Source organism: Bos grunniens, chromosome 11 (assembly GCF_055505025.1).
Source record: "Bos grunniens cultivar Pamir isolate PY7600 chromosome 11, Bosgru_T2T1.0, whole genome shotgun sequence".
Lineage (NCBI taxonomy): Eukaryota > Metazoa > Chordata > Mammalia > Artiodactyla > Bovidae > Bos > Bos grunniens.
This window is the reverse complement of record NC_141175.1, coordinates 100,293,955-100,320,004: the sequence shown is the minus strand read 5'-3', so window position 1 is coordinate 100,320,004 and position 26,050 is coordinate 100,293,955. Positions and strand designations below refer to the sequence as shown.

The following is a 26,050-nucleotide window of genomic DNA, read 5'->3' as shown; positions in this document are numbered from 1 at the left end:
CTTCCTGTGTGACTTGCGTTTTGATTGCTGGTTCCAATTTCTTCATTTCCCATTTCTTGATTTACAGAAATGAAGAGGATTCTCAGGGTGGAGCTCTGAGGGGCAATGTCCTCTACTCTGACCACAGAACCAATGTCCTGAGGCGATGACAGGGACCCAGGGAGAATGAGGCTCTCTTTGGGCTGGATACTTCTTTGGCTTGTCGCACGAGGGAGAATTAGAGGATTGAATACTCCAGGTAGGGGGTTTTCAGTTTTCCTGCTGACCCTGTGAGTCTTATGTTCCAAGTTAAAAGTGACAGATATTCTGTAATACATGAGAAAATGATATAATTATACAGAGCACTTCCTTTCTGCTGTTAAAATGGGGGTGACGTGTTTGGGGAGACATGATTGGGCTGAACAGCTTTGAGTTGATCCCAAGCATTGATGGGGAGCCCAGTTACCCTCTCTGAGTGTTCAGCGGATGCAACTGAAGAGGAATTACAGGTGGGTTGGCCATCTCTAACAGGAAACCTCCATTACTATTAGTGATGCTGAAGACCAGTGGAAGGGAATTAGACCTGAACTTCTTTTCCTCACAAAATGGGAAATAATAAGAAGAATGACCCATGGGAGCTTAATTCTTTGTGAAACCATATACTCTTTGGAAATATAAGTTAGAGTGTATTCTTTTTTTTAAATTACAACTTTCAATATTTATTTAACAGAATAGGCAATTTTCCAGTCACTGTTTAAAGACAGAGTTGCTTTTTTTTTTTATTGGAATGTAATTGCTTTACAATATTGTGTGCGTTTCTGCTTTACAACACCGCAAATCAGCCATATGTACACACATATCCCCTCCCTCTTGGACTTCCCTCCTACCTCCCACCCCACCCCTCTAGGTCATCACAGAGCACCGAGCTGAGCTTCCTGGGCTGTGCAACTGTTTCCCACTCTATATCTATTTTATTCTTTATAGTGTATATGCACCAACGCTATAGAGTTTCACCTTCTAATGTGTTTCTGGGTTGTTTTGCTTATTGTGGTTTCCAGATTGCATCACTGAAAAGCCACTTAGAACATACTCTGCAAGGTGTGGAGAGGAGTTTGTCTTGTTTTGTGATTTGCCAGAGCCACAGAAATCCCACTTCTACCACGGAAGTCAACTCTCACCCACCCGAGCTTCTGAATACCTGCCCTGTAGTGGCAGTAAGAACCTATCTGATGTCCAATGGTACCTACAGCCTCAGAATGGAGACCCAGCAGTAGAAATCACTCAGAATGCTCCTCAGGTCATCCAGGAGAAGAGCAACCTTCATTTTCTGAGCACGGGGATAAATCATGCCGGGTTATATATTTGTAGACCTAGGATGAGGTAATGTCTCAAGTGCATTTCTCTCTGCAAACACCTCCACGTCCTTTACTATCTGAATATAGCGGCTGTGTTCATGTTGTTGTTCAGTCGCTAAATCGTGTCCGACTCTTTGTGACCCCATGGACTGCAGCAAGCCAGGCTTCTCTGTCCTTCACTATCTCCCAGAGTTTCCTCAAATTTATGTCCATTGAGTCGGTGATGCCATCTAACCATCTCATCCACTGTCTTCCCCCTTCTCCTCCTGCCTTCAATCTTTCCCGGCATCAGGGTCTTTTTTCCAATGAGTCAGCTCTTCCCATCAGGTGGTCACAGTATTGGAGCTTCAGCTTCAGCATCAGTCCTCCCAATGAATATTCAGGGTTGATTTCCCTTAGGACTGACTGGATTGACCTTCTGTGTTCATGGGACTTTATTAACTTCCCTAGGAGCCCCCAAGAAAATGCCTGCTGTGTCCGGATGATCTTGGAAGTTCAGCCCCAAACAAATATGTCCTGTGAGAGTTCTGTCTCACATAAGCAACACCTTCTTCTTGGTAGTGTGAGCTCCATTTACTGCCCAGGTCTCAGCCACCAAAGTGATGCACAAAGTCCAGAGGTGACCTGGTACCAGGTAAGAATGACTTCTCTGAATCTGACGCCAGAGTTTGTTTTTTGATGGTAATAGCTCCTTACGTACATTACAGAAGCGTGGGTTTGAATCTGAGGTCTAGAGCAGGGGTCCCCAGCCCCCAGAATCTAACGCCTGATGATCTGAGGAGGAGCTGATGTGGTAATGATAGAGGTAAAGTGCACAATAAATGTAATGGTTTTGAATCATCTCAAAACCACCCCCTCCCCCGACCCTGGTCCATGGAGAAACTGTCTTCCATGCAACCTGCCCCTGGTGCCGAAATGTTGGGGACCACTGCTCCAGAACTTCCCAAAGCGTGGCCTCATGTCTACGGAAAAGACTTGACTTCCTAAAGCAGTCTATCCCCTAGCAGCCACAGAGTCTGATGTCCCAATCATTAGAACCACCCTCTTGATCAGTGCCAGAAAATCCTCTGAAACTCAAGTCCATGACATGGGAGGTTAAGACATAAACTTATGACCACTCGCTCATGCAGAAAACCTGATTTGTTCACCTTTACTGCCTTTGGAAAGCAAAGGGTATGGTTAAGGTGAAAGGTGCACCCAACAAGTGTGTCTTGAAGGGTTTCTAGAAGCAGCAGGAGACCAGAGTAGTTTCTGAAGAGGGCACATCTGGGCAGACCAGACAGCAAACACAAGGCCTCCCAGGGGACAGGTGTCTCGCACTGGTGAGTAGCGGGTGGGGGGAGGGCAGTGTTAAGCCAAAAAGGGAACAGGAACTAGGGAAAGACAAGTTCCCAAATGATTCTGAGTTAGGAACGACGTGTGAGTAAACTTCATGACAAAAGCATTTCACATTCCCACTGAGTCTTATGGTTTCTCTGAGTCCTATCAGATACACAAATGCTGCATTAGCATCTCCTCTGATGGCAGTTGACCCCGGGTGGCAGAATCTGGGAAGAGAGTTTAAGTTGCCTCCTACACTTGTAATGCTTGTTTGAAGTTCAATACTTTGCTTTAAGAAAGCATGCGAAAGTTTAAATTCGACTTCCAAATATATCTGTTTATTAATGTAAAATCATTATTTCAAATTGCCACTGGTCAAATAATTTTTATGATTTCTTTAGAAAAATGTACTTATTTATTTGACCATACCGGGGCTTAGTTGCGGCCTATGGGATCTAGTTCCCTGACCAGTGATCAAACCCGGGCCTTCTGCATTGGGAGCACAAAGTTTTAGCCATTGAGCCACCAGGGAAGTCTCTACCTGTTGGCTTTTTGTATTCCCAGACTCAGCATCAGATACTCCTGGAGGTAAAATTATTGTGGGGTGAGATGCTATTTCCTCACTTGATTCTCTTGAGATTCAGTGACAACCAGTGTTATGGCCATTGTAGAAGTAAGTGAACAGGGAGGGTGAGTGTGTGTTTAAGGCCTCAATTTTATATTTTAAAGTGACACTGAAAACATACTGCCCCATTGAAATCCTAATTTAAGAAACACCTTACTACAAAGAGGTATCATTTCACACTGGTCACCATGGCCTTCATTAAAACGTCTACAAATAGAAACTGCTGAAGAGAATGTGGAGCAAAGGAAATCCTCCGACGCTGGGGATGGGAATGTGAAGTCGGTGCAGCACTATAGGCAGCACATGGAGGTTCCTCAGAAGGAAAACAGAGTCGCCATACCATCTCGCAACCGCACTCCTGAGCACACGTGCAGACGAAACTCTAACTTGGAAAAATACGGGCATCCCAATGTTCACTGAAGCACTATTTACTATAGCCAAGATATGGAAGTGTCCATCCAGTGAATGGATAAGGAAGATGTCGTGCACACACACACATGCACACAATACAATATTACTCAGTCGTAAAAAACAATGGCACATTGCCATTTGCAGGAACATGGGTGGACCTAGAGATTGTTACACTAAGTGAAGTAAGTCAGATAGAGAAAGACAAGCATCATATGATATCTCTTATATGTGGAATCTAAAATATGACAAAAACGAACTTATTGATGAAAAGGAAACAGATTCCCAGACATAGAAAACAAACTTATGACTACCAAAGGAGAAAGGAGGGGAGGGATAAATTAGGAGTTTGGGATTAGCAGATACAAATGACTATACATAAAATAGATAACAAGTTTCTACTGTATAGCACAGGGTCCTATAGTCAATATCCTGTAAAAAGCCATGATGGAAAAGAATAGGAAAAAGAGTATGTATATGTATATGCTTCTGCTAAGTCGCTTCAGTTGTGTCCGACTCTGTGCAACCATAGATGGCAGCCCACCAGGCTCCCCCGTCCCTGGGATTCTCCAGACAAGAACACTGGAGTGGGTTGCCATTTCCTTCTCCGATGCATAAAAATGAAAAGTGAAAGTGAAGTTGCTCAGTCGTGTCTGACTCTTTGGGACCACATGGACTACAGCCTATCAGGCTCCTCCGCCCATGGGATTTTCCAGGCCAGAGTACTGGAGTGGGCTGCCATTGCCTTCTCCATTATATGTATATACATGTGTGTGTGTGTGTGTGTGTATACAGATGACACCACCCTTATGGCAGAAAGTGAAGAACTAAAGAGCCTCTTGATGAAAGTGAAAGAGGAGAGTGAAAAAGTTGGCTTAGAGCTCAACATTCAGAAAACTAAGATCATGGCATCTGGTCCCATCAATTCATGGGAAATAGACGCAGAAACAATGGAAACAATGAGAGATTTTATTAGTTCAGTTCAGTCACTCAGTTGTGTCTGACTCTTTGTGACCCCATGAACCACAGCATGCCAGGCCTCCCTGTCCATCACCAACTCCTGGAGCTTACTCAAACTCACGTCCATTGAGTCGGTGATGCCATCCAACCATCTCATCCTCTGTCATCCCCTACTCCTGCCACCTTCAATCTTTCCAAGCATCAGAGTCTTTTCAAATGAGTCAGTTCTTTGCATCAGGTAGCCAAAGTATTAGAGTTTCAGCTTCAGGATTGGTCCTTCCAGTAAATATTCAGGACTGATTTCCTTCATGATTGACTGGTTTGATCTCCTTGCTGTCCAAGGGACTCCCAAGAGTCTTCTCCAACACCACAGTTCAAAACCATCAATTCTTCAGTGCTCAGCTTTCTTTATAGTCCAACTCTTACATCCATACATGTATAGTGTATGTGTGTGTGTGTGTGTGTGTAACTGTTTGCTATACACCAGAAACTAACACAACATTATAAGTGAACATCCTTGAATCAAAAATAAAAAATTTCATAACCTCTAAATTGTAGTAAGTGAAGTCAGTGGTTCTGTTCATTATTTTCAGTTCTCTCTTAAGAACAAAGCTTCCCACAGTTCAAATGAATCCGTCATCTGGGGTGATCAACATCTTACTATGTCAAGGTGGCTGTTCCCAGTCCTGGAAAGTAAGCTTGTCCCCAGTTATTTAAGTTGAAAATGCATTTGAAGTTTCAATGTTCGTGTCCCTGAAATGAGAGCTTTGTTGCTTTCTGGTAAGCACAATCCACAGGGTAGTTGACAGCTTTCTGTATAAACCACTCTTACGAATGAAACCCTAACACCGTGTGACATGCACAAAAGGAAGTTTTATTTCTTCTCTGGCTTGGCTTCAAAGGTCAGGATGTGTTCAGTGGTGATGTAGCATCTGTCTTAAAAGCAGGCAAACAATGACTGTTGTTAAAATTGTATCTTTTTTTAAAGTTTTTATTTTGTATTGAAGAATGATGCTAAAGCTGAAACTCCAGTACTTTGGCCACCTCATGCGAAGAGTTGACTCATTGGAAAAGACTCTGATGCTGGGAGGGATTGGGGGCAGGAGGAAAAGGGGACTACAGAGAATGAGATGACTGGATGGCATCACCAACTCGATGGACGTGAGTCTGAGTGAACTCCGGGAGTTGGTGATGGACAGGGGGGCCTGGGGTGCTGCAATTCATGGGGTCACAAAGAGTCGGACACGACTGAGTGACTGAATGAACTGAACTGAACTGAACTGATACCTGATTAACAATGCTGTGATAGTTTCAGGTGGACAGCAAACTCATACATGTATCCATCCTGATAAAGATTTGGACAGGTCGTTATTTAGGTTATGTTTCATGAACTGCGTGAAGTGCATGCATTGCATGTGTGTGTGTGCACCTGTGCTTACACACACACGCACACATACACGGTATCATGGAAAGTCACAGACCTCCTGGAAGCAGCATATCACTAAAAGTGATGACATTAGACAAACGGGGCTTCCCCGGCGCTAGTGGTAAAGAAACAACCTGCCAGTGCAAGAGACATCAGAGATGTAGGTTAATAATTTAATAATAAATAGATTAATCATAAATTTAACATTAATGATAAATTAATCAATTAACTCAAATGGACTGGACTGTAGCTCACCAGGCTCCTCTGTCCATGGGATTCTCCAAGCAAGAATACTAGAGTGGGTTGCCATCCCTTTCTCCAGGGAATCTTCCTGACCCAGGGATCAAACCCAGGTCTCCCACATTGCAGGCAGATTCTTTACCGTCTGAGCCACCAAGGAAGCCCTAAATAAAAATATAAGGACAAATAACTGGCCTAAACAGAATTCATCTAGAGATGATGTTATATTGAGCTGGTCCAAAAGTTCCTTTGGATCTTTCTTTGAGATGTCGTGGAAAAACCCAAATGAAGTTTTTTACCAAGTCAGTATCACTGGGAGGGCTTCCCTGATGGTGCAGAGGGTAAAGAATCTGCCTGAAATATGGAATACCTGGGTTCAATCCCTAGGTTGGGAAGATTCCCTAGAGAAGGGAATGGTAACCCACTCTAGTATTCTTGCCTGGAGAATCCCATGGACAGAGGCCACAGTCCATGGGGTCACAAAAAGTCGACACGACTGAGAGATTCATTCTTTCTAATATTAAGGGGAGTGTGTTTTTTGTTCAATCTTTAGTGACTCTTTGACCCAAGGCAGAGTTAGAGCAGTGGGAGAGGCTCTTCTGGAAGGGCTTGGGGCACTGAGCCTTGGGTGCCCACGACACGGCCGTGACCTCCTGCCAGTAGGACTGTGCCCGAATGACTTTTCCACTGATGGTTTAAGATGGCCTCACTCACACACCACAGCACTGACGTGGCTGCTGCATCCTCTCTGAACCTGAGTTCCATGGAATCTTCACACATAGACCGCCACTTCTTTTCATTTCCTCTGGCCTCATTCTTCTTGTCCCTGATACCCAGTGACATCCTGTGAGCCCAGGGTCATGGGGAGCTGGGGAGCAGGTGAGACTCGCCAGACCAAAGGCTGATATGATGCCAGGGAGGGAGGGGGTTTTGGAAATTATTTCCAAGGTCCACACATTGGCCCATTCAATGGTTCTCACTGTGAAACTTCTGAACCCTGGGCAACTTCCTACCCTCTGTGCAACGCTACCATCCACAGGGTGTCAGAGGTGTCAGTTCTCTGTAGGACTCACTGATGCTCTTTACATACACTCACGCTGATCCGCTCTTCTCCTTCCCTGTTTTGTTCATGACTGTTTCATGTCTGAGCAAAACAAAGAATTTCTCATGAGGCCCCAGCGGCACCTCTTTCTACTTGGATCATTTACGATTGTTTTATTAGAAGGGCTTCCCATCCGTCTTGAGACAAATGGTTTATCTCTTTTCTTTGATGTTTTGCTTGAGTTCTGTCTCATAAAGTCTTGTTTTTAAATTTTTGCTTATTTTCGGCTATGCTGGGTCTTCGGTGCTGTGCAGGTTTTTCTCTAGTTGAGGCAAACGGGGGCTACTCTCTAGTTTAGGTGTGCAGGCTTCTCATTGCTATGGCTTCTCTCGTTACTTCAGTAGTTGCTGCACGGCTTAGCTGCCCCTTAGTGTGTGGAATCTTCCCTGATCAGGGACTGAACACTTGACTTTTGTGTGGGCAGGCAGATTCTTTACCACTGAGCCACTAAGGAAGCCTCCATCTCATAAAATCTTAGTGATACATACTCAGCCATACTTACTTTTCATTAAAATAAATCAGGCTCACTTAGTAATTACTCATCTTCCGCATGGCCCAGCTACAGTCTGGTTCCAGTTCTGCATCCTCTTCTCTGTACTACTTTCTCATATAATTTAAAACCCACCTTCACCAATTTCTGTTCTTCAGGTATATTACCATCTTCTCTAGAAGTTTCATCTCTGAGTTTTACCCCATGCTCTGAAGCTTCCTTTTAAAAGCTTCTTGATCCTTGAGATCCACTAAACACTGTCTAACCTCATCTGTCCCCCTTCTTGGTCTTGTTTGACTTCCTACCTGCAGTTGCCCAGCTCTGACCAGCTCTGATCTTCTTCTCAGCCCCTGGCCAACCTACTGGAAATTCTTTCTGGGGCCACAGGAAACACAACAGAGACTTGAGGAGGGGAATTCCTGCTTCTGCGAGTCAGCAGGCAAAGTGGAAGGGAAATTCCTTAATCAGAACATGAAACTCAGAATCAGAAAAATGTAGATGGATCCTCAGGTCTCTCATGAGCTGTACGATATGGAGTAAAACACAGACTTCAGAACCTCAGTTTCTCATCTGTAAAATGGAAGCGTAGTCTGTGCAAACCCAGTCAGAGAATCCTTAGAATAATCATATGAAATACGCAGAGAAAAAACTTAGCAGTCTACATGCATTGTTGTTAATGGCTAAGTCATGTCCAACTCTGTTATGAGCCCATGGACTGTAGCCCGCCAGGCTCCTCTGTCCATGGGATTTTCCAGGCAAGAACACTGGAGTGGGTTGCCATTGCCTTCCCCAGGGGATCTTCCTGACCCAGAGATCAAACCCGCTTCTACTGCATTAGTAGGTTGATTATTTACCACTCAGCTACCAGGGAAGTCTCTACATGGGTAATCAGATCAGATCAGTCGCTCAGTTGTGTCTGACTCTTTGCGACCCCATTAGAAATCACAGCACGCCAGGCCTCCCTGTCCATCACCAACTCCCGGAGTTCACTCAGACTCACGTCCATCGAATCAGTGATGCCATCCAGCCATCTCATCCTCTGTCGTCCCCTTCTCCTCTTGCCCCCGATCCCTCCCAGCATCAGAGTCTTTTCCAATGAGTCAACTCTTCGCATGAGGTGGCCAAAGTACTGGAGTTTCAGCTTTAGCATCATGGGTAATAGATTATCATTATTTTGTTTTGTTTTTTAAATCTCTTTTCCCTTGACTGCAGTGGTGAGAAATATACCATTGGAGTACTTGTTGGTACACTCTTAGTGGGGAGTTGGAAGGCCAAGTGCTATGTGAAGGTTAGAGAATTAATGATTACAAGACTAATGATAAACTTATCACCCATCAGTCAGTAAATATTACAGTGTCCCTAAAGATACAAACACAGAATTTTTTTCACAATTTGAGGGTATGATTTCTGCAATATCCTTATGTCTGACTGACCTTCTCTGGTTCAGATTCGTGAGGTTTGGCTATAGCAGCACTTTATCTGAATAGTAACTCTCTGGTTACGTTCTTTAATTTTCTTCTCTCTTGCATTAGAATGGAAAACTTCTCTCTGAAAAGAGGAGCAACCCAATTGAAGTGGATGAAGTTTATTTCTATCACCAGGGCACGTACGTGTGTGATTACACTCAGACAGATAATTCAAGTTCATGGACAGTAAGAGCTGTTGTTCATGTGAAAACCATTGGTAAGTGAGATTTTTTGGTTTCAATATTTGATATTTCAAGTCCAATTACCCAATTAAAGTTATCTTCTTTGGCTTAGTGATGTTTTTCCTTTTGGGGGGTGAGGGGAAGAAGATAGTCATAGACTGTAGTCATGAAAAGCCTGGAATATTGGTAAACATCAATTTTCCATTAACCCAGCTTCCATCCTCTAAGGAAGGCCTTTTTGTGGATCATATTCAGGTGTCACAATTTGGTTTTTTTACGCACTGATTCTTTGTTTTGTGATACTATATATATATATATATATATAGGACTTTCCTGGCAGTTCACTGGTTAAGACTTTGCCTTCCAAGGCAGGGGATGTGAGTTCAATCCCTGGTCAGAGAGTCAAGATCCCACATGCCTGCTGGCCCAAAAACCAAAACATAAAACAGAGGCAATACTGTAACAAGTTCAATAAAGACTTTTAAAATGATCCACCTCAAAAAAAAAATCCTAACTAAAAAATGAAAGATTCATGCACAGAAACAAAAAAGATTAAGTATTTCACACATGAGTGGTAATACGTTTAAAAATAATACTAAATGTTTCACATCCAGAGATAAGCGACCCTCATGTGCCCGTCACCAGCTTCAACAGTGGCTTTTCCATCCCACTGTTTCTTTACTGAAACAAAACGCTATAGATAGAGCTTGAGGTCTGGGTCCCCAGCCCTTCCCACTTCCTCTCTTTGCAGTTGTAGCCCACTTTTCCATCTACATGTTTATGCTTTTGCTACGTATGTATATTTCCATTAATAAAGTAGGATATTGTTTTATGTTATAAAATGAGATTTGTGTTATAAACACATGGGATTGTTCTTAAGCATTATTTTGCTGAATTATACCCCCATGAGCAATGTACAGATTCCTATTTGTCCCAAATATTAATAATATTTGGTGGTTTCAGGCTTTCTATTTATTTTATTTTTTGAATTATGAAAGTATGATAATGTTTATAAGAAACTTAGAAAATCCAGAACAAAGTTACATATAGTTCTACTATATACTACAATTACGTTTTTAAGTAGATAGATTGAGATTTTTAGTTGGAGTTTGAATATAAAACTCTCAAAAATTAATAGAATGAATATACAGAGAAGCAGAAGGATATAGTAGACCTGAAAAGCACTGTGAACCAATTCAACATAATTAAGATTTATACAATTTTCACACAACAGCAGAATATACATTCTATTCAAGTTTCCATAGACTATAAGCCGGGAGACATTGGGACATATCCAAGGACATAAAACAAGGTGCAAAAATTTCATGGTCTAAAGGTATTGAAATCATACAGAGTGTGCTCTCTTATCACTGTGGAATCATGTTAGAAATCAATATCAAAAGATATTTGAAAGTAACCCACGTAGTTTCAACTGCAACGTGACACTTAGCAAGAGAGATCTTTGACTTGGCCATTGAAAGCCTCAGTAAAGTCAGAAGAGGTTTCAGACTTTCTGATTTGTCTCAGCTGGACTCTCTTTTTCCATTCCGATTTACGTTTCTCTGACGACTATCAAAGTTGAATACCCCGTCACTCGTTTCTTGGCCCATTGGGCTTATTCTTCTGTGACTTGTCTATTTTCACCCCAGGCTTTCCGTTGGGTCATTCTCATTCGATTTACAAATATCAGCGTGGATAAACTATATGATATAATTTAAGTATGGCTGATCTCAAAACATAACCACTCAGAATGGTTGACTTAGCTCTGAGTAAATCCATTAATTACTTTTACTTCCTCTTCTTTCATTACGAGATACAAACCACATGAGGCACCCCGAGACCTGTCTCCTTCCTGGCCCTCGCACTCGCCACCACTGCCGACGTCAGAGATTTACATTTATAAGAGGTTGTTCCTTGGGTGAGGGCTTAGAAGGCAAATAGCCCACATGGAGCACTGGCTGCTCCTCCAAGTGCAGTTGCTCTTTCACTCAGGCGTGATAACTCGCCCCATCAAACTTTCAGTGGCAGGATTTGCTTTTCTCTCTCCCAGAGGATACCTTGAAACATCCATTGCATCTTTTCATGCCTTCTCTGTCATCATGTCTGTCTTCCTCACTTACTCGTTCGTCGTCTCACGTATTCATTCTCACACAAGTATTTGTAGAACATCTAATACATTTCAGGCACTGGGCTTGATGCTAAAGATGTAAGAGTGAGCATCTGGACATTTCTCTGACCTCCCAGAACTTTCTATCTTGTGGGACAAACCAGGAGGATTCAGGCTTCTACGGTTCAGTAGGATGAATAGAGAGAAAGGGAAGCAGTGAAGCATGAGGGAGGCCCATCAAACCCACACCTGGGTACCGAGGCCAGCGGAAAAGTGAGGGGCAAAGACAAATCTTGCCCACTGAAGATGGGCAAGATGCTATTCCAGCCAGAGTGAGCAGCACAGCTAATGTGCGAGAGATGAGAGAGAGCATGGTGCATTCAGGGCGCAGAAGAAAGTGAGTTGAGGGTATCTGGAAGCAGAACTGACTCCACACTGTTCTAGTAAGTCTGGACTTTGTTCAAGGAACAACCGGGAGCTGTTGAGGGTTCTATGAAGGAGAGTGTCATGAATAGATCTGGTTTTGACATAGATCTCTCTGCTTATTGTGCAGAAAATGTGCTTGGGGGAGCAACAGTGGAGGCAGGAAGAAGAATTAGGAGGCTGCTATGAGGCAAGCAGGCAACTGCTGATGGCGGCCTGAACTAGGAGGGATGGAGGGATAGAGAGAAGTGAATGAACTCCAGAAATATTTAAGGAGTTACACGTAAAGGGGCTTGGGAATCAGGAGTGAGGAAGAGGGAAAAGGAGGAGTCCAGGACGAGAGCCAGGTTTTAAGTTGGGCAAGGAGGTGGACTTTCTGTAATACACTGAGAGAAGATGAGATAGAATGGGGAGGAACGGGGTGAGCTGGGATGGGATGGAACAGAAGTGGAAGGGCAGGATGTGGTATAGGGGGCTGGTAGAGGGAACAGGCGAGAAGCAACAGGTTTGAATTATGCTCTTGAAAGATGTTTCTTGTCACTTTTGGGGGGAGGGGCTGTGCTGGGTCTTCATTTCTGTGTGTGGGCTTCTCTAGTTTCAGTGCATGGGCTTCTCTAGATGTGGCTTGGGCTTAGCTGCCCCATGGCATGTGGGGTCTTAGTTCCCCAGCTAGGGTTGGAACCTTGTCCCCTGCATTGGAAGGTGGATTCTTTACCACTGGACCACCAGGCAAGTCCTCTCTGGTCACTGTTTGAGCAGACCTAGCAGAGGTGATTAGAAATGGCTTTATATGTATGTAAAAAACATGTGGATGGAGTTTAAGTGCAAGATGAAAGAGGAAACTCAAAGACGGTTTACTTTTCTGGCATGATGAGTTGGCAAACCGTGGTACCATGTCATGAGACAGACGAACAAGAAGTGAGTATGAGGAGGAAATTCAGTGTTAGCCTTGAAAGGACTTTCAGTCACCAAGTCACCGTGACAAGTGGGTGTTTGGGTAAACCAGACTGGGATGTAAGAGCTGGAGCTGTGAATGTGAGAATGGTTGGCATACAGTCCAGGGAGACGGGGTCAGGCTGGGAGTGAGGACAGAGAGAAGAGAGCCAGAGCATCCAGCGCTGGGGGGTGTGGGGGACAAGGAGCGTCCTCACAGGAGTTGAAGCAGGGGTGCGAGGACAGAGGAAAACTGCCCCAGAACTCAGAGATAAGGTGTTGCAAGAAGGAGGGAGTGAGGCTTGGCCTCATGTGGTGAGACCCGGGAACAGATCACTGGCTCTGGGAAGAGAAGGGTCATTATTTGCATCAGCAAGTGGGTATCAGTGGAAGGGCCAGGAGGGAGCAGTTACACAAGTGAAACTGATGATGCAGGAGAGAGAACCTTTCAAGGGCAGAGACGTCTAACGGGGAAGGTACCTGGAGCTGCCCCACATGGAGAGCAGGTGCAATGAAGACCACCCGGAGAGAACTGCGGAGTGATATTCACCAGAGGCAGAGCGGAAGGAGGAGCCCACAGCGCTTAGTGCAGTGAGCAGAGACTGGGAGGACAGGCCAGCTTCGGGGCCCGGAAATGTGCTGCCCAAGGAGGAGAGGAGAGCGTGCCCGGCAGCAGCCAAGGCTGCTTGCTGTTGTTTAGTCACTCAGTCATGTCTGACTCTTGTGACCCCACGCAGGGTCCCACCAGGCTCCTCTGTCCATGGGATTTCCCAGGCAAGAACACTAGAGCGGGTTGCCATTTGCTTCTCTGACCTAGCTACTAAGAGGGAAAGCAAGTTAAAAACTCAGCTGTGCCCAGCAGATTTTTTTGCAAGGAGGTCATGGAGGTCACTGGCAACTTTGGCCAAAGGGCTTTCAGTGGAGAGATGGGAGCAGAAATCAGATGCGTGGGAGGGGAGGGGGAGGAAATGAACACACAGTGCTCCTTGCAGAACTCAGCGGGGAAGGAAGGAGAAGGGGTGGGGATGTGAGTTGAAGGGTGTTTTTCCTCTGTTTTAAGATGGAGAGACTGGGGAATTCCCTGGAGGTCCAATGATTAGGGCTCTGAGCTCTCACTGCTGAGGTTGCAGGTTCAATCCCTGGTCAGGGAACTAAGATTCCTACAAGCCACTGCGGGGAGTGGCAAAAAAAAAAAAAAAAAAAAAAAGATGGAAAGACTGAGCAAGGATAAATGCTGATGGGAAGAGAGAGAGAAAGTCAAAGATACAAGAAGTAGGTGGTGTAATTGAAGGAAGGAGGTCCCTGAGAAGTGGGAGAAGAATAGGAGGTGCCCAGAGTAGAAGAGGTGGATTTTCCTATCTTAGGAGATGAGGCATCTTCAGGAGGGAGTTTGACAGTGGAGGCACATTTGAAAGTTTGTGACAGAAAGTTGAGGGATAAATGATTCATGAAGGGCTGAACTCACCTTTATTTTGAAATAAATCGTAAATTTGAGGATGGAGGAAGAGGTGAACTCCAATCTGGCTGACCTGTGCATTTCCTCAGGTGGGTTCTCCTTCCTGTTCCATTTCTCCAGATGGACCAAAAACCAATCTTGGAGGGTAAAGATGAGGGTTCAAGTCTGTGGTCAGCAAGCAGGCTGGCCTGGAAGAAAATGTACCTGGACAGATATGGACTTATCAAGGACTCCTGTTTTGCCAAAACCTGCAATCTGATGTCACAGTCATTTCTGGAAGCATGATTTTCACATGCAAACTTGAATTTCTAGTCTTATGGATTATGAATAAAATCTGGAAAAGTTCCCCCAAATTAGATCAAAATGTGACCCTGCAGACCAGGCCTTCATATTTCCAATGCAAATAATGATTTCTATTTTTATCTTTTAGTGAAGAACACTAATCTCAAACCAGATATTCTGGATCCCATCAAGGACACCTTGGAAGTAGAACTTGGTAAGATGGGTGGGGTCATCACCCCTGAATGACCTTGTGCTTCTGGGAGCAGGTCTAAGTGTGGTTCAAGGAAGAGCATCAGGATTTCAAGTCAAACAGAACCGGAGGTGAATCTCGACTCGGCCACTGACAAGTTCTGTGACCTTATACAGTTGCTAAATCTCTTGAAGCCATGGTTTGTAAAAGTGACCTCACAAAATTGCATTGAGAAATAAGGGTGACTTGAATGTCAACCATGGTTAATAGATTTTTAAAAAAGATTCTTCCGTACTCCACATAAATTGGAACATAGATTGGTTAGGTCCATTGATTATAAATTTAACCATTTACCAACTTAGGCAGCACTAAGTATGTATGAACACAGAGTTTGGTTTGGCCTTTAAGATAACCACAAGAGAATACTACAATCCCTGTTTAAATAAGTTGTATTCCAAAGTAGTGTCTTCTTTGGGGTGGAGGGGGAAGCAATGTCTAGTGGTTCCCTTTGATTTTGTCAGCTTCAATAATATCTGCATCTTCCCACATAGCCAAGTAAGAACTGCTGTCTTCAAAACCAAGTGCTGATTGTGCCAGTAAAATAAATGCTACTTTAAGTTCTAATAAAGTATTTATCCTTGTAGAAAGAAAAAAAGTAATATTATTGTAAAAGACCACTGTGTAGCAGTTTCTTTTAGATGCTAATTACAGCTCCCCTGATGGCTCAGGGATAAAGAACCCAGGAACCAAAGCAGGAGACACTGGTTTGATCCCTGGGTCAGGAAGATCCCCTGGAGGGGAAAATGGCAACTCACTCCAGTATTCTTGCCTGGGAAATCCCACAGAGGAGCTTGGTGGGCTACAGACAAGACTTGGTGACTAAACAAGAAGATAATATTATCTCATTATAGAAAGAAATGTCAAAATAGATATGGTAAATTACCACTAGGTGGCGGTAGCGGTATATCCTGATAATGAACTAGAGCTACTGGGCTGGCTAAACGGCTCATTGGGTTTCCCCTGTAAGACCTCATGGAAAAACCCAAATGAAGTTTTTGGCCAACCCAATAGTACAGGCAACATCACAAGAATGAAAGGAAGGAGGAAAGAAGGAAGGAAAGCATTAATTAATATAAAAATAGCCAAGTTACCTATGTGCTGTGCTAAGTAGCCTCAGTCGTGTCTGACTCTTTGCGACCCTGTGGACGGTAGGCTCCTCTGTCCATGGGGTTCCCCAGGCAGGAAGACTGGAGTGGGTGGTCATGCCCTCCTCCAGGGGATCTTCCTGACCCAGGGCTTGGACCTGAGTGTCTCATGTCTCCGGCACTGGCAGGAGGGTTGTTTATGGTACCAGTGAATGTTAAAGTTATTACTGTAGGAAAAGCATTATCAAGGTGAGTTTTCAAATGAAGTCCCTAAACTTTATATGGTTAAAATACTGAATTTCTGGATAACCCTTCCCCAGAAAATGGGTAGAAAGAGGGCAGTATAGTTACGTACACACCCATCCACAGAGCACAATTCAAAATAGAGCTGAATATCCAGATAATCACAAAAACCTCAGGATTTTCATTTAGCATGCAAGTGCTTTTGGCCACCTGATACGAAGGGCCGACTCATTGGAAAAGACCCTGATGCTGGGAAAGATTGAGGGCAGGAGGAGAAGAGGGTGACAGAGGATGAGATGGCTGGATAGCATCACCAACTCAATGGACATGAGTTTGAGCAAACTCTGGGAGATGGTGAAGGACAGGGAAGCCTGGCAGGCTGCAGCCCATGGGGTCACAAAGAGTCGGACAACAACAAGAAATGCAAATACTGCCTATAAAATATTCTTCAGCAACACCCTTGTAACTGCTTGAGCAGCAGCGTTGGAAGACAGGGCTAGTCACTGAAACTGCTCATTTTCCTGGTGTTTATCCTGAAACCACATCAGAACTCTTAGTGTATGACCATGCCAGTCTTCATTTGGGTAAATATAGCCACAGGTTTGAGATCTATTCCTGGTTTTACACGTTTCTCAATGGCTATGTCCGGCACGCCTGCTCTACCTGTGAACCTGACCGCCTCAGGGGACAGTTTCCAGGTGGCGTCTTCCTCCTTCACAGGGCACATCATTCTCACCAGCGGCCTTCCTGTTTTCTGTGGCCCCTTCCTTTTCAGGAAAGCCTTTAACGCTTAACTGCACGGCACGATTTGGCTTCGAAATAAACTTTAATCCTGTGATAAAATGGTACATCAGAGATTCTGACCAGGAGCGGGAAATCAAAACACCCAAGGGAAGAAGGTAAGAAGGAAATGAGCCAACTTATTCTTTGCAACTCCTACGAAAGCCTTTCACCTTTAAAAAACCCCTCAAATGTCCACCCAGAGCTGCACGCACACACCCACGGTTGATGGTGTGGCCACTAGTGCCAGCTAGTGGAGCAAGCAAAAGCGTAGACGTGCAAAGTGTGAGTTAATTTTAAACTTGGGGGCCAAAGGCAGTTTTGTATGGGCTTCCCTGGTGGCTCAGAAGTAAAGAATCTGCCTGCCAAGACAAGAGATGTGGGTTCCATCCCTGAGTTGGGAAGGAGTAGGAAATGGCACCCTCCTTCAGTATTGTTGCCTGGGAAATCCCATAGACAGAGGATCCTGGCGGGATACAGTCAAAGAGGGTCATAGAACTAAATATTTCAGTTATTTTATTACTTTTTAATCTATTTTTTTATTTTTGGCCTTGTGACTTGTGGGATCTTACTCCCCTGACCAGGGATTGGACCCAGGAACCTGGCAATGAAAGCCCAGAATCTTAACCACTAGACTATCGGAAGTTCTCCCCTATCTCCTTTTTTTTTTTTTTTTCCCTGTACTTTTTTTTTTTTTTTTTGGCTGCGCTGTGCAGCATGTGGGATCTTAGTTTCCTGACCAGGGATCAAACCTGCATTCCTTGCATTAGAAATGCAGTCCTAACCACTAGACTACCAGGGAAGTCCCTGAAGTCCCTTTTTAAAAATTACTTAAAAATTTTTTATTTTTAAAAAATTTTATCAGCTGTTTCAAAGTTCTGTTTGTAGAACAGTTTGCTGTGGCTGCTTTGCCCACCATGCTAACAAGCAGACACTGACCCAGGCTACTTGAATAGACTCGGTGTGTCCAACAGACTGGAGAAGACTCTGCACCCGTGCCAGACTCTCCCATCCCCCCGTGGGGTCCTCCTTTCACAGTGGGGTGAGTCAGGGTCTGAACTCTGTAGTCCTTAATGGTCCGAGTGTATCCAGAGGAAAAGGCACAGGAATAAGCAGTCTGACCAAAATTATGAGGCATGAGGAATAGTTGACACAATCCGACCTGGAAAATGAGACCCAGAGATGGGATAGCTATTTTTTTCTTATTTTTTTCTTATTTTTTTATGCACGTCCACAGCAGCTTTATTTACAATGCTGTTGTTGTTATTGTTTAGTTGCTCAGTCGTGTTGGACTCTTTGTGACCCCATGGACAGTAGCCCATCAGGCTCCTCTGTCCATGGGATTCCCCAGACAAGAATATTGGAGTGGGTTGCCATTTCCTTCTCCACGGGATCTTCCTAATCCACGGACAGAACTTGCGGCTCCTGCATCTGCAGGCAGATTCTTTACTGCTAAGCCACCAGGAAGTCCTTCAGTAGAAGTTAGACATTTATAAATTGCAGTATCTCTTCTTAAGGGGAATTTGTCATGAAAGAAAGATCGGATGAGGCCCACAAGCAATTATCAGTTCAGTTCAGTTCAGTTGCTCAGTAGTGTCTGACTCTTTGTGATCCTATGGACTGCAGCATGCCAGGCTTCCCTGTCCATCACCAACTCCCAGAGCTTGCTCAGACTCATGTCCATCAAGTTGGTGATGCCATCCAACCATCTCATCTTCTGTTGTCCCCTTGTCCTCCTGCCTCCAATCTTTCCCAGCATCAGGGTCTTTTCCAATGAGTCACTTCGTCGCATCAGGTGGCCAGTGTTGGAGCTTCAGCATCAGTCCTTCCAATGAAAATTCAGGAATGATTTCCTTTAGGATTGACTGATTTGACCTCCTTGCAGTCCAAGGGGCTCTAAAAAGTCTTCTCCAACAACCAATTATATTCTAGTATAAGTACTTAGTATGATGCTTAGCCAACTCCATCATTTTTAAAAAGTGGCTCATCCCTGAGTATCCTCCATCCTTCCAGCATCTCCTTGTACTATCTGACAGTGCTTCTGAAAGCCAAACAGTTTGTCTGCTTATACAAGTTCCAAAAACTGTTTAATGCATGTCAATATGTGTTACCCAAGCGGTGTGATATTTTGCCTCTTTTCCTAGTGTTAAATCCACCTTAAAGGATGAAGTCATAGAACGTGTTGTCCTCTTGGAAAAAGTTACTCAGAGTGATCTTCACAGGAAGTTCATTTGCTTTGCCCAGAACTCCATTGGGAACACTACTCAGTCCATCCAGCTAAAAAAGAAGACAGGAGGTAAGCCTGAAGGGGGATGCAGAATGCACGCAACTGCTTTTACCTAGGAGGAGAGGAACTTCCCTAAAAAGTCGTCATGGTGATGATAGCCACAAACGTGCACTAGATGTCAAGCTAAGCATGCACTTTGCTTGTGTTGATTCACTCAATACCTTCACCAAGGCCACACAGCTGTTAAGTTTCACATCGGTGATTGAGAGCTGGTCCCCTTACTGATATTCTGCATACAGGGGCTGTGCTGGAGAAACCTATCATTTGTTCATTCAAGTTCATTCACTCATTCATTCTTTCTGCAAAGAGCTACAGAACGTGCCCTACATGACAGGCATCACTCTGGGACCTAGCCGTCTTTCTTATTGTCCTCCCCTGGCTTCCAAATCTGGAGCATGTGATGGTCTGGACTTGGCGAGTGGAGGAGAGAAAGAAGGGAGATGGAGAAAAACGCTCAGTTTAGGAGTTACATGTATATATCACAGATTGTGGCTGGAGAGGAAATTCCTGATAAGGAATGGCTTTCAAATTTCTTTAAGAAGTTCAGAGTTGAAGGTGATATCATTTACTCACCGATGAATAGAGATGAGAGAACAAGCACGTTTGGAATGCTTGTGGGGCTTAACTAGGACACACGTAATGCCCGGCGCCTGGTGGATGCTCTGTAGAGGTGTGGGTTGAAGGTGCCAGGTGTTAGGTACTTTAGAGGTGAGAAAGCAAGATGGAAGTAGCTCTGGGCTCCAGGAAGTTTAGATTTTAGTAGATTTGATAACACATGAAAGTAAATTACAATAAATGAGAAGGAAGCTTATCAGGGAAAAGTAAATAAAAGTAGTTTTTGTCAGCTTCCCCAGTCACCCCAATCAGGAACTGGCCATTATCCTGGGTTCTCTTGAGTTTATTTTATGACAATTCCTTCAAGATGTGATCTAAGACATGTCCGGAATCAAGAGAAATGTTTTCAATGGCAGTGATTCTGGTAAATCACCTCTGGCAGAGGTGCCAGGAAGGCGCTGCTTGAGTGTGGGTGTGTGGGAGGGCGCTCTGCCTCTGTGACTGCTCAGCTCACACCCGCGCATCTCTGTCCCCAGTGGTATTCCTCTACATCCTCCTGGGCGCAGTCATGGGCCTGGCAGGCGTGCTGACCGCGGGCGCACTGCTCTACATGTACTGGATTGAAATAGTGCTGGTCTACCGAACCTACCGGAGCAAGGACAAGACGCTCGGGGGTAAGACGGCCCACCTCGCCTCTGCTGTTTCCCCTCTGAATGGACCCAGAGGGAGAGAGCTTGGGACACGCACGTTCCCTGAGGGGCAAAGTCATGACCCCCAGCTTCTGAGGTCCTTCTGCTGGTCTGGTGGCTTTACACCTGGGAGGGTTGGGCCCCCGGCGGAGAAATGATCTCTTCTCATTCCAGTTACTAGGAATCTTGCCAATGATGCTATTGTAGGACATATTGGACTTAAAAATGACTCTCCACTCAACATCCTAAAGCAAGATGGTGGATGACTTAACATCTCCGTGCCTCCTTCGTTCTCTCTTCTGTGAAGTAGGGTTGTAACCACAATGAATGCCATGTGGGCTCGTTGAATGGACACACTGAGGGTTAGAATGGCATGTAGCACAACGTAAGCACACAGGACGTGTCCGTGCCAGGCTTGCCAGGTGGCACTGTTGGTAAAGAATCTGCCTGCCAGTGGGGATTGGCAGAATCCAACCCCCTGGGTCGGGAAGATCCCCTGGAGAAGGGAATGGCAACCCACTGCAGTATTCTTGCCTGGGAAATCCCATGGACAGAGGAGCCTGGTGGGCTACAGTCCACAGGGTCGTAAACAGGTAGACACGGCTGAGTGATCGAGCACGCACCCAGAGCTGCTCTACAACGCTGTGTTAGTTTCTGCTGTACAGCAAAGTGAGTCAGCTATATGTATACACGTATCCCCTCTCTCCAGTAATACTATTTGAGAGGCATTATGCAAAGGGCTGGAAAATGAGCCAGTTGTGTCCAATTTCAGAGCCCAGAGGCTAACTTTTGAGATGTTCTAAAGTTTCCATTCGGAGAAGACAATGGCACCGCACTCCAGTCTCTTGCCTGGAAAATCCCGTGGACGGAGGAGCCTGGTAGGCTGCAGTTCATGGGGTCGCTAGAGTCAGACACGACTGAGTGACTTCACTTTCACTTTTCACTTTCACGCATTGGAGAAAGAAATGGCAACCCACTCCAGTGTTCTTGCCTGGAGAAACCCAGGGACGGGGAAGCCTGGTGGGCTGCCGTCTATGGGGTTGCACAGAGTTGGATACGACTGAAGCGACTTAGCAGCAGTAGCAGTAGCAAAGTTTCCATTTAGTTCTTCAGCACACCTTAGAATCTATGTGTATTTATAATAGTTGAGTCAACAACGGCATTTGTTGTTATTGTTATTTGGTTGCTAAGTCCTGTCTGATTCTGTGTCCTCGTGGACTGTAGCCCACCAGGCTCCTCTGTCCACGGAATTCTCCAGGCAAGAATACTGGAGTGGGTTGCCATTCCCTTCTCCAGGGGATCTTCCCCATCTAGGGATTGAACCCACCTCTCCTGAATCGGCAGGCAAATTCTTTGCTGCTGGGAAGCCCCAACAGAATCTTATGAGACCTTGCTGCTGCTGCTAAGTCGCTTCAGTCGTGTCCGACTTTGTGCGACCCCATAGACGGCAGCCCACCAGTCTCCCCCGTCCCTGGGATTCTCCAGACAAGAACACTGGAGTGGGTTGCCATTTCTTTCTCCAGTGCATGAAAGTGAAAAGTGAAAATGAAGTCGCTCAGTCGTGTCCGACTCTAGCGACCCCATGGACTGAAGCCCACCAGGCTCCTCTGTCCACGGGATTTTCCAGGCAAGAGTACTGGAGTGGGGTGCCATTGCCTTCTCCGTATGAGACCTTAAAATACCCTAAACAAGTTCCAAAATATAGTTCACTATCTGAAAGGGAAAGGAACAAGCCTGCTGTAAGTCAGACACTAAACTCTTCATCTACATTATCCCAGGAAACTCTGGCAGCAGCCTGCCAGGGGTTGTTCGTCCCCGATTTTACACTTGGGGGTTCAAACCCTGGTATGTGTGCCGTCAGCGCGCTAGCGTGCCAGGCCCTCACAGGGCTTTGTTCTCTGGATATTATCATGCTTCGATGGAGCAGACTGTCCTTTGATGTGTACCTAATAAGACAGCGGGGCTGCAGCTACAGAGACAGCCTGGAGGAACTCCGGAGTGCGTGTTGTTTAATCAGAAAAAAAAGCCCTGGCTGTTTGATCTGACCTCAGGGAAGACACAGGAGTGCCTCATTGATTAGAATCTGATTCTGGGTGCACAGTGGATGCCCCTCAGCAGTGTGGTTCTGAAATAGTGAACACAGATGCTGCTTTTGACTTTCAAAATCAGTTCAGGGCTTCCCCAGTGACTCAGTGGTAAAGAATCTGCCTGCCAATCTTGGAGACGTGGGTTTGACCCCTGGGTTGGGAAGATCCCCCTGGAGGAGGAAATGGCAACCCACTCCAATATCCTTGCCTGGAGAATCCCGTGGACAGAGGAGCCTGGCGGGTTACAGTCCATGGGGTCACAAAGGGTCTGATCCAACTGAGTAACTAAACAAGGATCCCAAGTCTTAATTCTTCCCCACTTACCATAAGGCTTGAGCTTAGGTAGCTATTCACATTCTTTCTTGTTCCTCTTTCTCAGACCAAAAGGAGTTTGACGCCTTTGTATCCTATGCGAAATGGAGCCCCTTTGAGAGCGAGGCCTCTTCATCTCTGAGTGAGGAAACCTTGGCTCTGAATCTTCTCCCTGATGTTTTGGAAAACAAATATGGATATACCCTGTGCCTGCTTGAAAGGGACGTGGCCCCTGGGGGAGGTAGGTCTGCAGCTGGCAGAAAACGCAGAACAGGAGAGCTATAGGCATGCACTCTGCGTGTTGTCCTCCATTCTTTGTCTTGGGCTACATATCTTCTGGAAGGATTCATGAGCTTAGAACATCTTGGGCAATGACACAGAAAGCCATGTGTTGCAGAGACATGCTCCATCATGAAAAAAAAAATCCATCTTCAGAAAGCCCAGAGAGACTTCCAGAACAAAGATATCTTTTCTGGCTCCTCAACCGGAAGTTAGTTCTGTCTTCCCAAATGAGTGGTCCCTCTCCTTCCTGGGACTCTGCCAGCCACAGACTCAGCATTGGGCTCAGCAGGCTCCCAGGCCAGGCACCCATGAGATGTGTGGACCTCATTCCTCCCACCGTCCTCCTCTGCCTCAGAGGCCCCCACCCAGGAGCCAGGGACATTGCTTGCCCCTCCCTCACTCCAGTCAACCTGGTTCCAGTGAGTTTTGATCCTGGAGGGACTCAGAAGTTGAGGGGAGAGAACACAGGGGAGGAAGCTGAACTGACAGTCACTAGACACGGAATATAATCCAACTGTCTGTAGAGTTAGTAGATGCAGTAAAAGTGATGGAGAAAATCAGGCTTCTCCTTTCCTTTGCCATCACAAAGAACCCCGCTGGGTGGATCTGGGAGATTCAGGGTTATGGTGACTCAAGGTTTAACAATAACAATTGCAAATAATTAAATTCTTTCTCTCCAGTGTACACAGAGGACATTGTCAGCGTTATTAAGAAAAGCAGGAGGGGAATCTTCATCTTGAGCCCCAACTACGTCAGTGGACCCAGCATCTTTGAACTACAAGCAGCGGTGAATCTGGCTTTGGAGGATCAAACACTCAAACTGATTTTAATTAAGTTCTCTTCCTTCCAAGAGCCAGAGTCCCTACCTCATCTAGTGAGAAGAGCTCTCAGGGTTTTGCCTTCTGTCACCTGGAAAGGCTTAAAATCAGTTCCTCCCAACTCTAGATTCTGGACCCAAATACGCTACCACATGCCTGTGAAAAGCTCCAGGGGAGTCACGTGGAACCATCTGAGAACTATGCCATGGATTTTTTCTTTGGAAAAGACGCAGTAAGACAGAACCCACTGGGAGGAGCTCCCAGCCTGGAGGATGGTAAAATGGACGTGAACCGCCTCCCTCTGCCTCTCGTCCTGCCCCTGGTGAGCAGAGACCTTGATGGATGGAACACACAGCACACACCAGGCTGATATCACCGGGAAGGGTCCTGCCAGCCCCGAGCAAGCTTGGCCGGCACTGGAATGAACGGAAGCTGTGGTGCAAGGCTCTGATTCCCTGGACAGGACAGAGGGAGGGCGAATTCTCCAGACTCCTGCACACATTCGGCCCACAAAGTCCCTAAGATTTTCCTAGTGGTGGCTGTGGACTGTTGTGTCTATTTTGTTTCGTACACATCACTTTAGATATCTTTGCAATCAAATAAATATTACTTTATTAGAAACAAGTGATTAAAACTTTGCCTAAAGCATCTCTGTGAAGAAGACAATTCTTACTCTGTGTTCACCATTCACTGGAGCCCAGTACGCAAGGAGGAAAAGAGAAAACAGGGGTCAAGGACCAGACAGGACCTTGGTTCATCTCTAGTGTGTCCTTGTGGGAACTAGAAGGAAGATCCCCTTCTTCTGGGCTGACACAGCCCTGAGTCAGGACACAGGCCTTAGGGAGCAGAGTGGGGCTAATGTCAGCTCCTCCTTGTCTCCTGGCCTTTGTGCAGGGCCTGAAGTTCATGCTTTACTCTGGACCACAGGAAGTGGGGACCAATTAAGCCAACATGATCTGGCCAATGAGGAGACAAGGAATCGACCAGTGGTTTTGCATGCGTGAGTGTGTGTGTGTATGTATGTGTGAGTGTGTGTGTTAAGTCACTTCAATCATGTCTGACTCTTTGCAACCCCATGGACGGTAGCCTGCCAGGTTCCTCTGTCAATGGGATTCTCCAGGCAAGAATACTGGAATGGGTAGCCATTTCCTTCTCCAGGAGATCTTCCTGACCCAGGGATCTTATGTGCAAAATATTGTGTTGGCCCGAAAGTTCGTTCAGGTTTTTCTGTAAGATGTTATGGAGCTTTTTGGCCAAGCTAATAGAAAGACAGTGGCAAGAGGCAGCAGCCAAGACAACAGTCTGGGAAATAATTCTCTACACTGGTTGACAGATAGCAATATTAGGGCTTGAACAGTGCTTAAGTCTGAACTGTTGGCCCATTAAGACTGGTGGTCCCCATGTGCTTCCTGACCCACCAGTCTCATTGAGGTCCTCGTAAGTGATGGACCATCAGCTGGGGGACCAAGTACCTGTTTCTCCTAGACAAGGCTCATTTCATTCTCATCAGTGTGTTTTCCTGATGAGAGTTCAACCTGCAGTTATAACAGTGTTCTAGTCACAGACGGATGTGCACATGTCATGCTCCGTCTTCCCCATTTGTTGTTATGGTTCAGTTGCTAAGTCGTGTCCAACTCTTTGCAAACCATGGACTGCAGTATGCCAGGCTTCCCTGTCCTTCACTGTCTCCTGGAGTTTGCTCAAACTCAGGTCCAGTGAATCAGTGATGCCATCCATCATCTCATCCTCAGTCGTCCCCTTCTCCTCCTACCCTCACTCTTTCCCAGCCTCAGGGTCTTTTCCAATGAATCAGCTTTTTACATCAGGTGGCCAAAGTACTGGAGCTTCTCCAATAGAAGGGAGCAATTCATTTGTGCAGTAAAGCATAGCACCTTCTGGACTGATTCA

The 26,050-nt window shown here is 45.4% G+C and overlaps 1 protein-coding gene across 5 annotated transcripts in view; it reads left to right on the top strand.

Moving 5' to 3' along the window:
• Window positions 1-24,790, top strand: part of IL18RAP (interleukin 18 receptor accessory protein) — a 30,458-nt gene extending 5,668 nt beyond the window's left edge. The window contains exons 2-11 of one of the 5 annotated variants that reach the window (XM_086327777.1): window positions 68-238; window positions 1,038-1,359; window positions 1,785-1,968; window positions 9,438-9,588; window positions 14,903-14,968; window positions 17,108-17,231; window positions 19,257-19,408; window positions 20,491-20,628; window positions 23,110-23,283; window positions 24,005-24,790. In XM_086327777.1, the coding sequence (XP_086183903.1) occupies window positions 166-238; window positions 1,038-1,359; window positions 1,785-1,968; window positions 9,438-9,588; window positions 14,903-14,968; window positions 17,108-17,231; window positions 19,257-19,408; window positions 20,491-20,628; window positions 23,110-23,283; window positions 24,005-24,378 (1,758 nt within the window). In that variant the 5' untranslated portion in view covers window positions 68-165 and the 3' untranslated portion in view covers window positions 24,379-24,790. Of the gene's footprint in view, window positions 1-67; window positions 239-1,037; window positions 1,360-1,784; window positions 1,969-9,437; window positions 9,589-11,867; window positions 12,104-13,163; window positions 14,562-14,902; window positions 14,969-17,107; window positions 17,232-19,256; window positions 19,409-20,490; window positions 20,629-23,109; window positions 23,284-24,004 lie in introns of those variants that run through there. The other 4 variants (XM_086327781.1, XM_086327779.1, XM_086327780.1 and 1 more) reach the window with 4 other exon arrangements.
• Window positions 24,791-26,050: the final 1,260 nt, after the last annotated feature.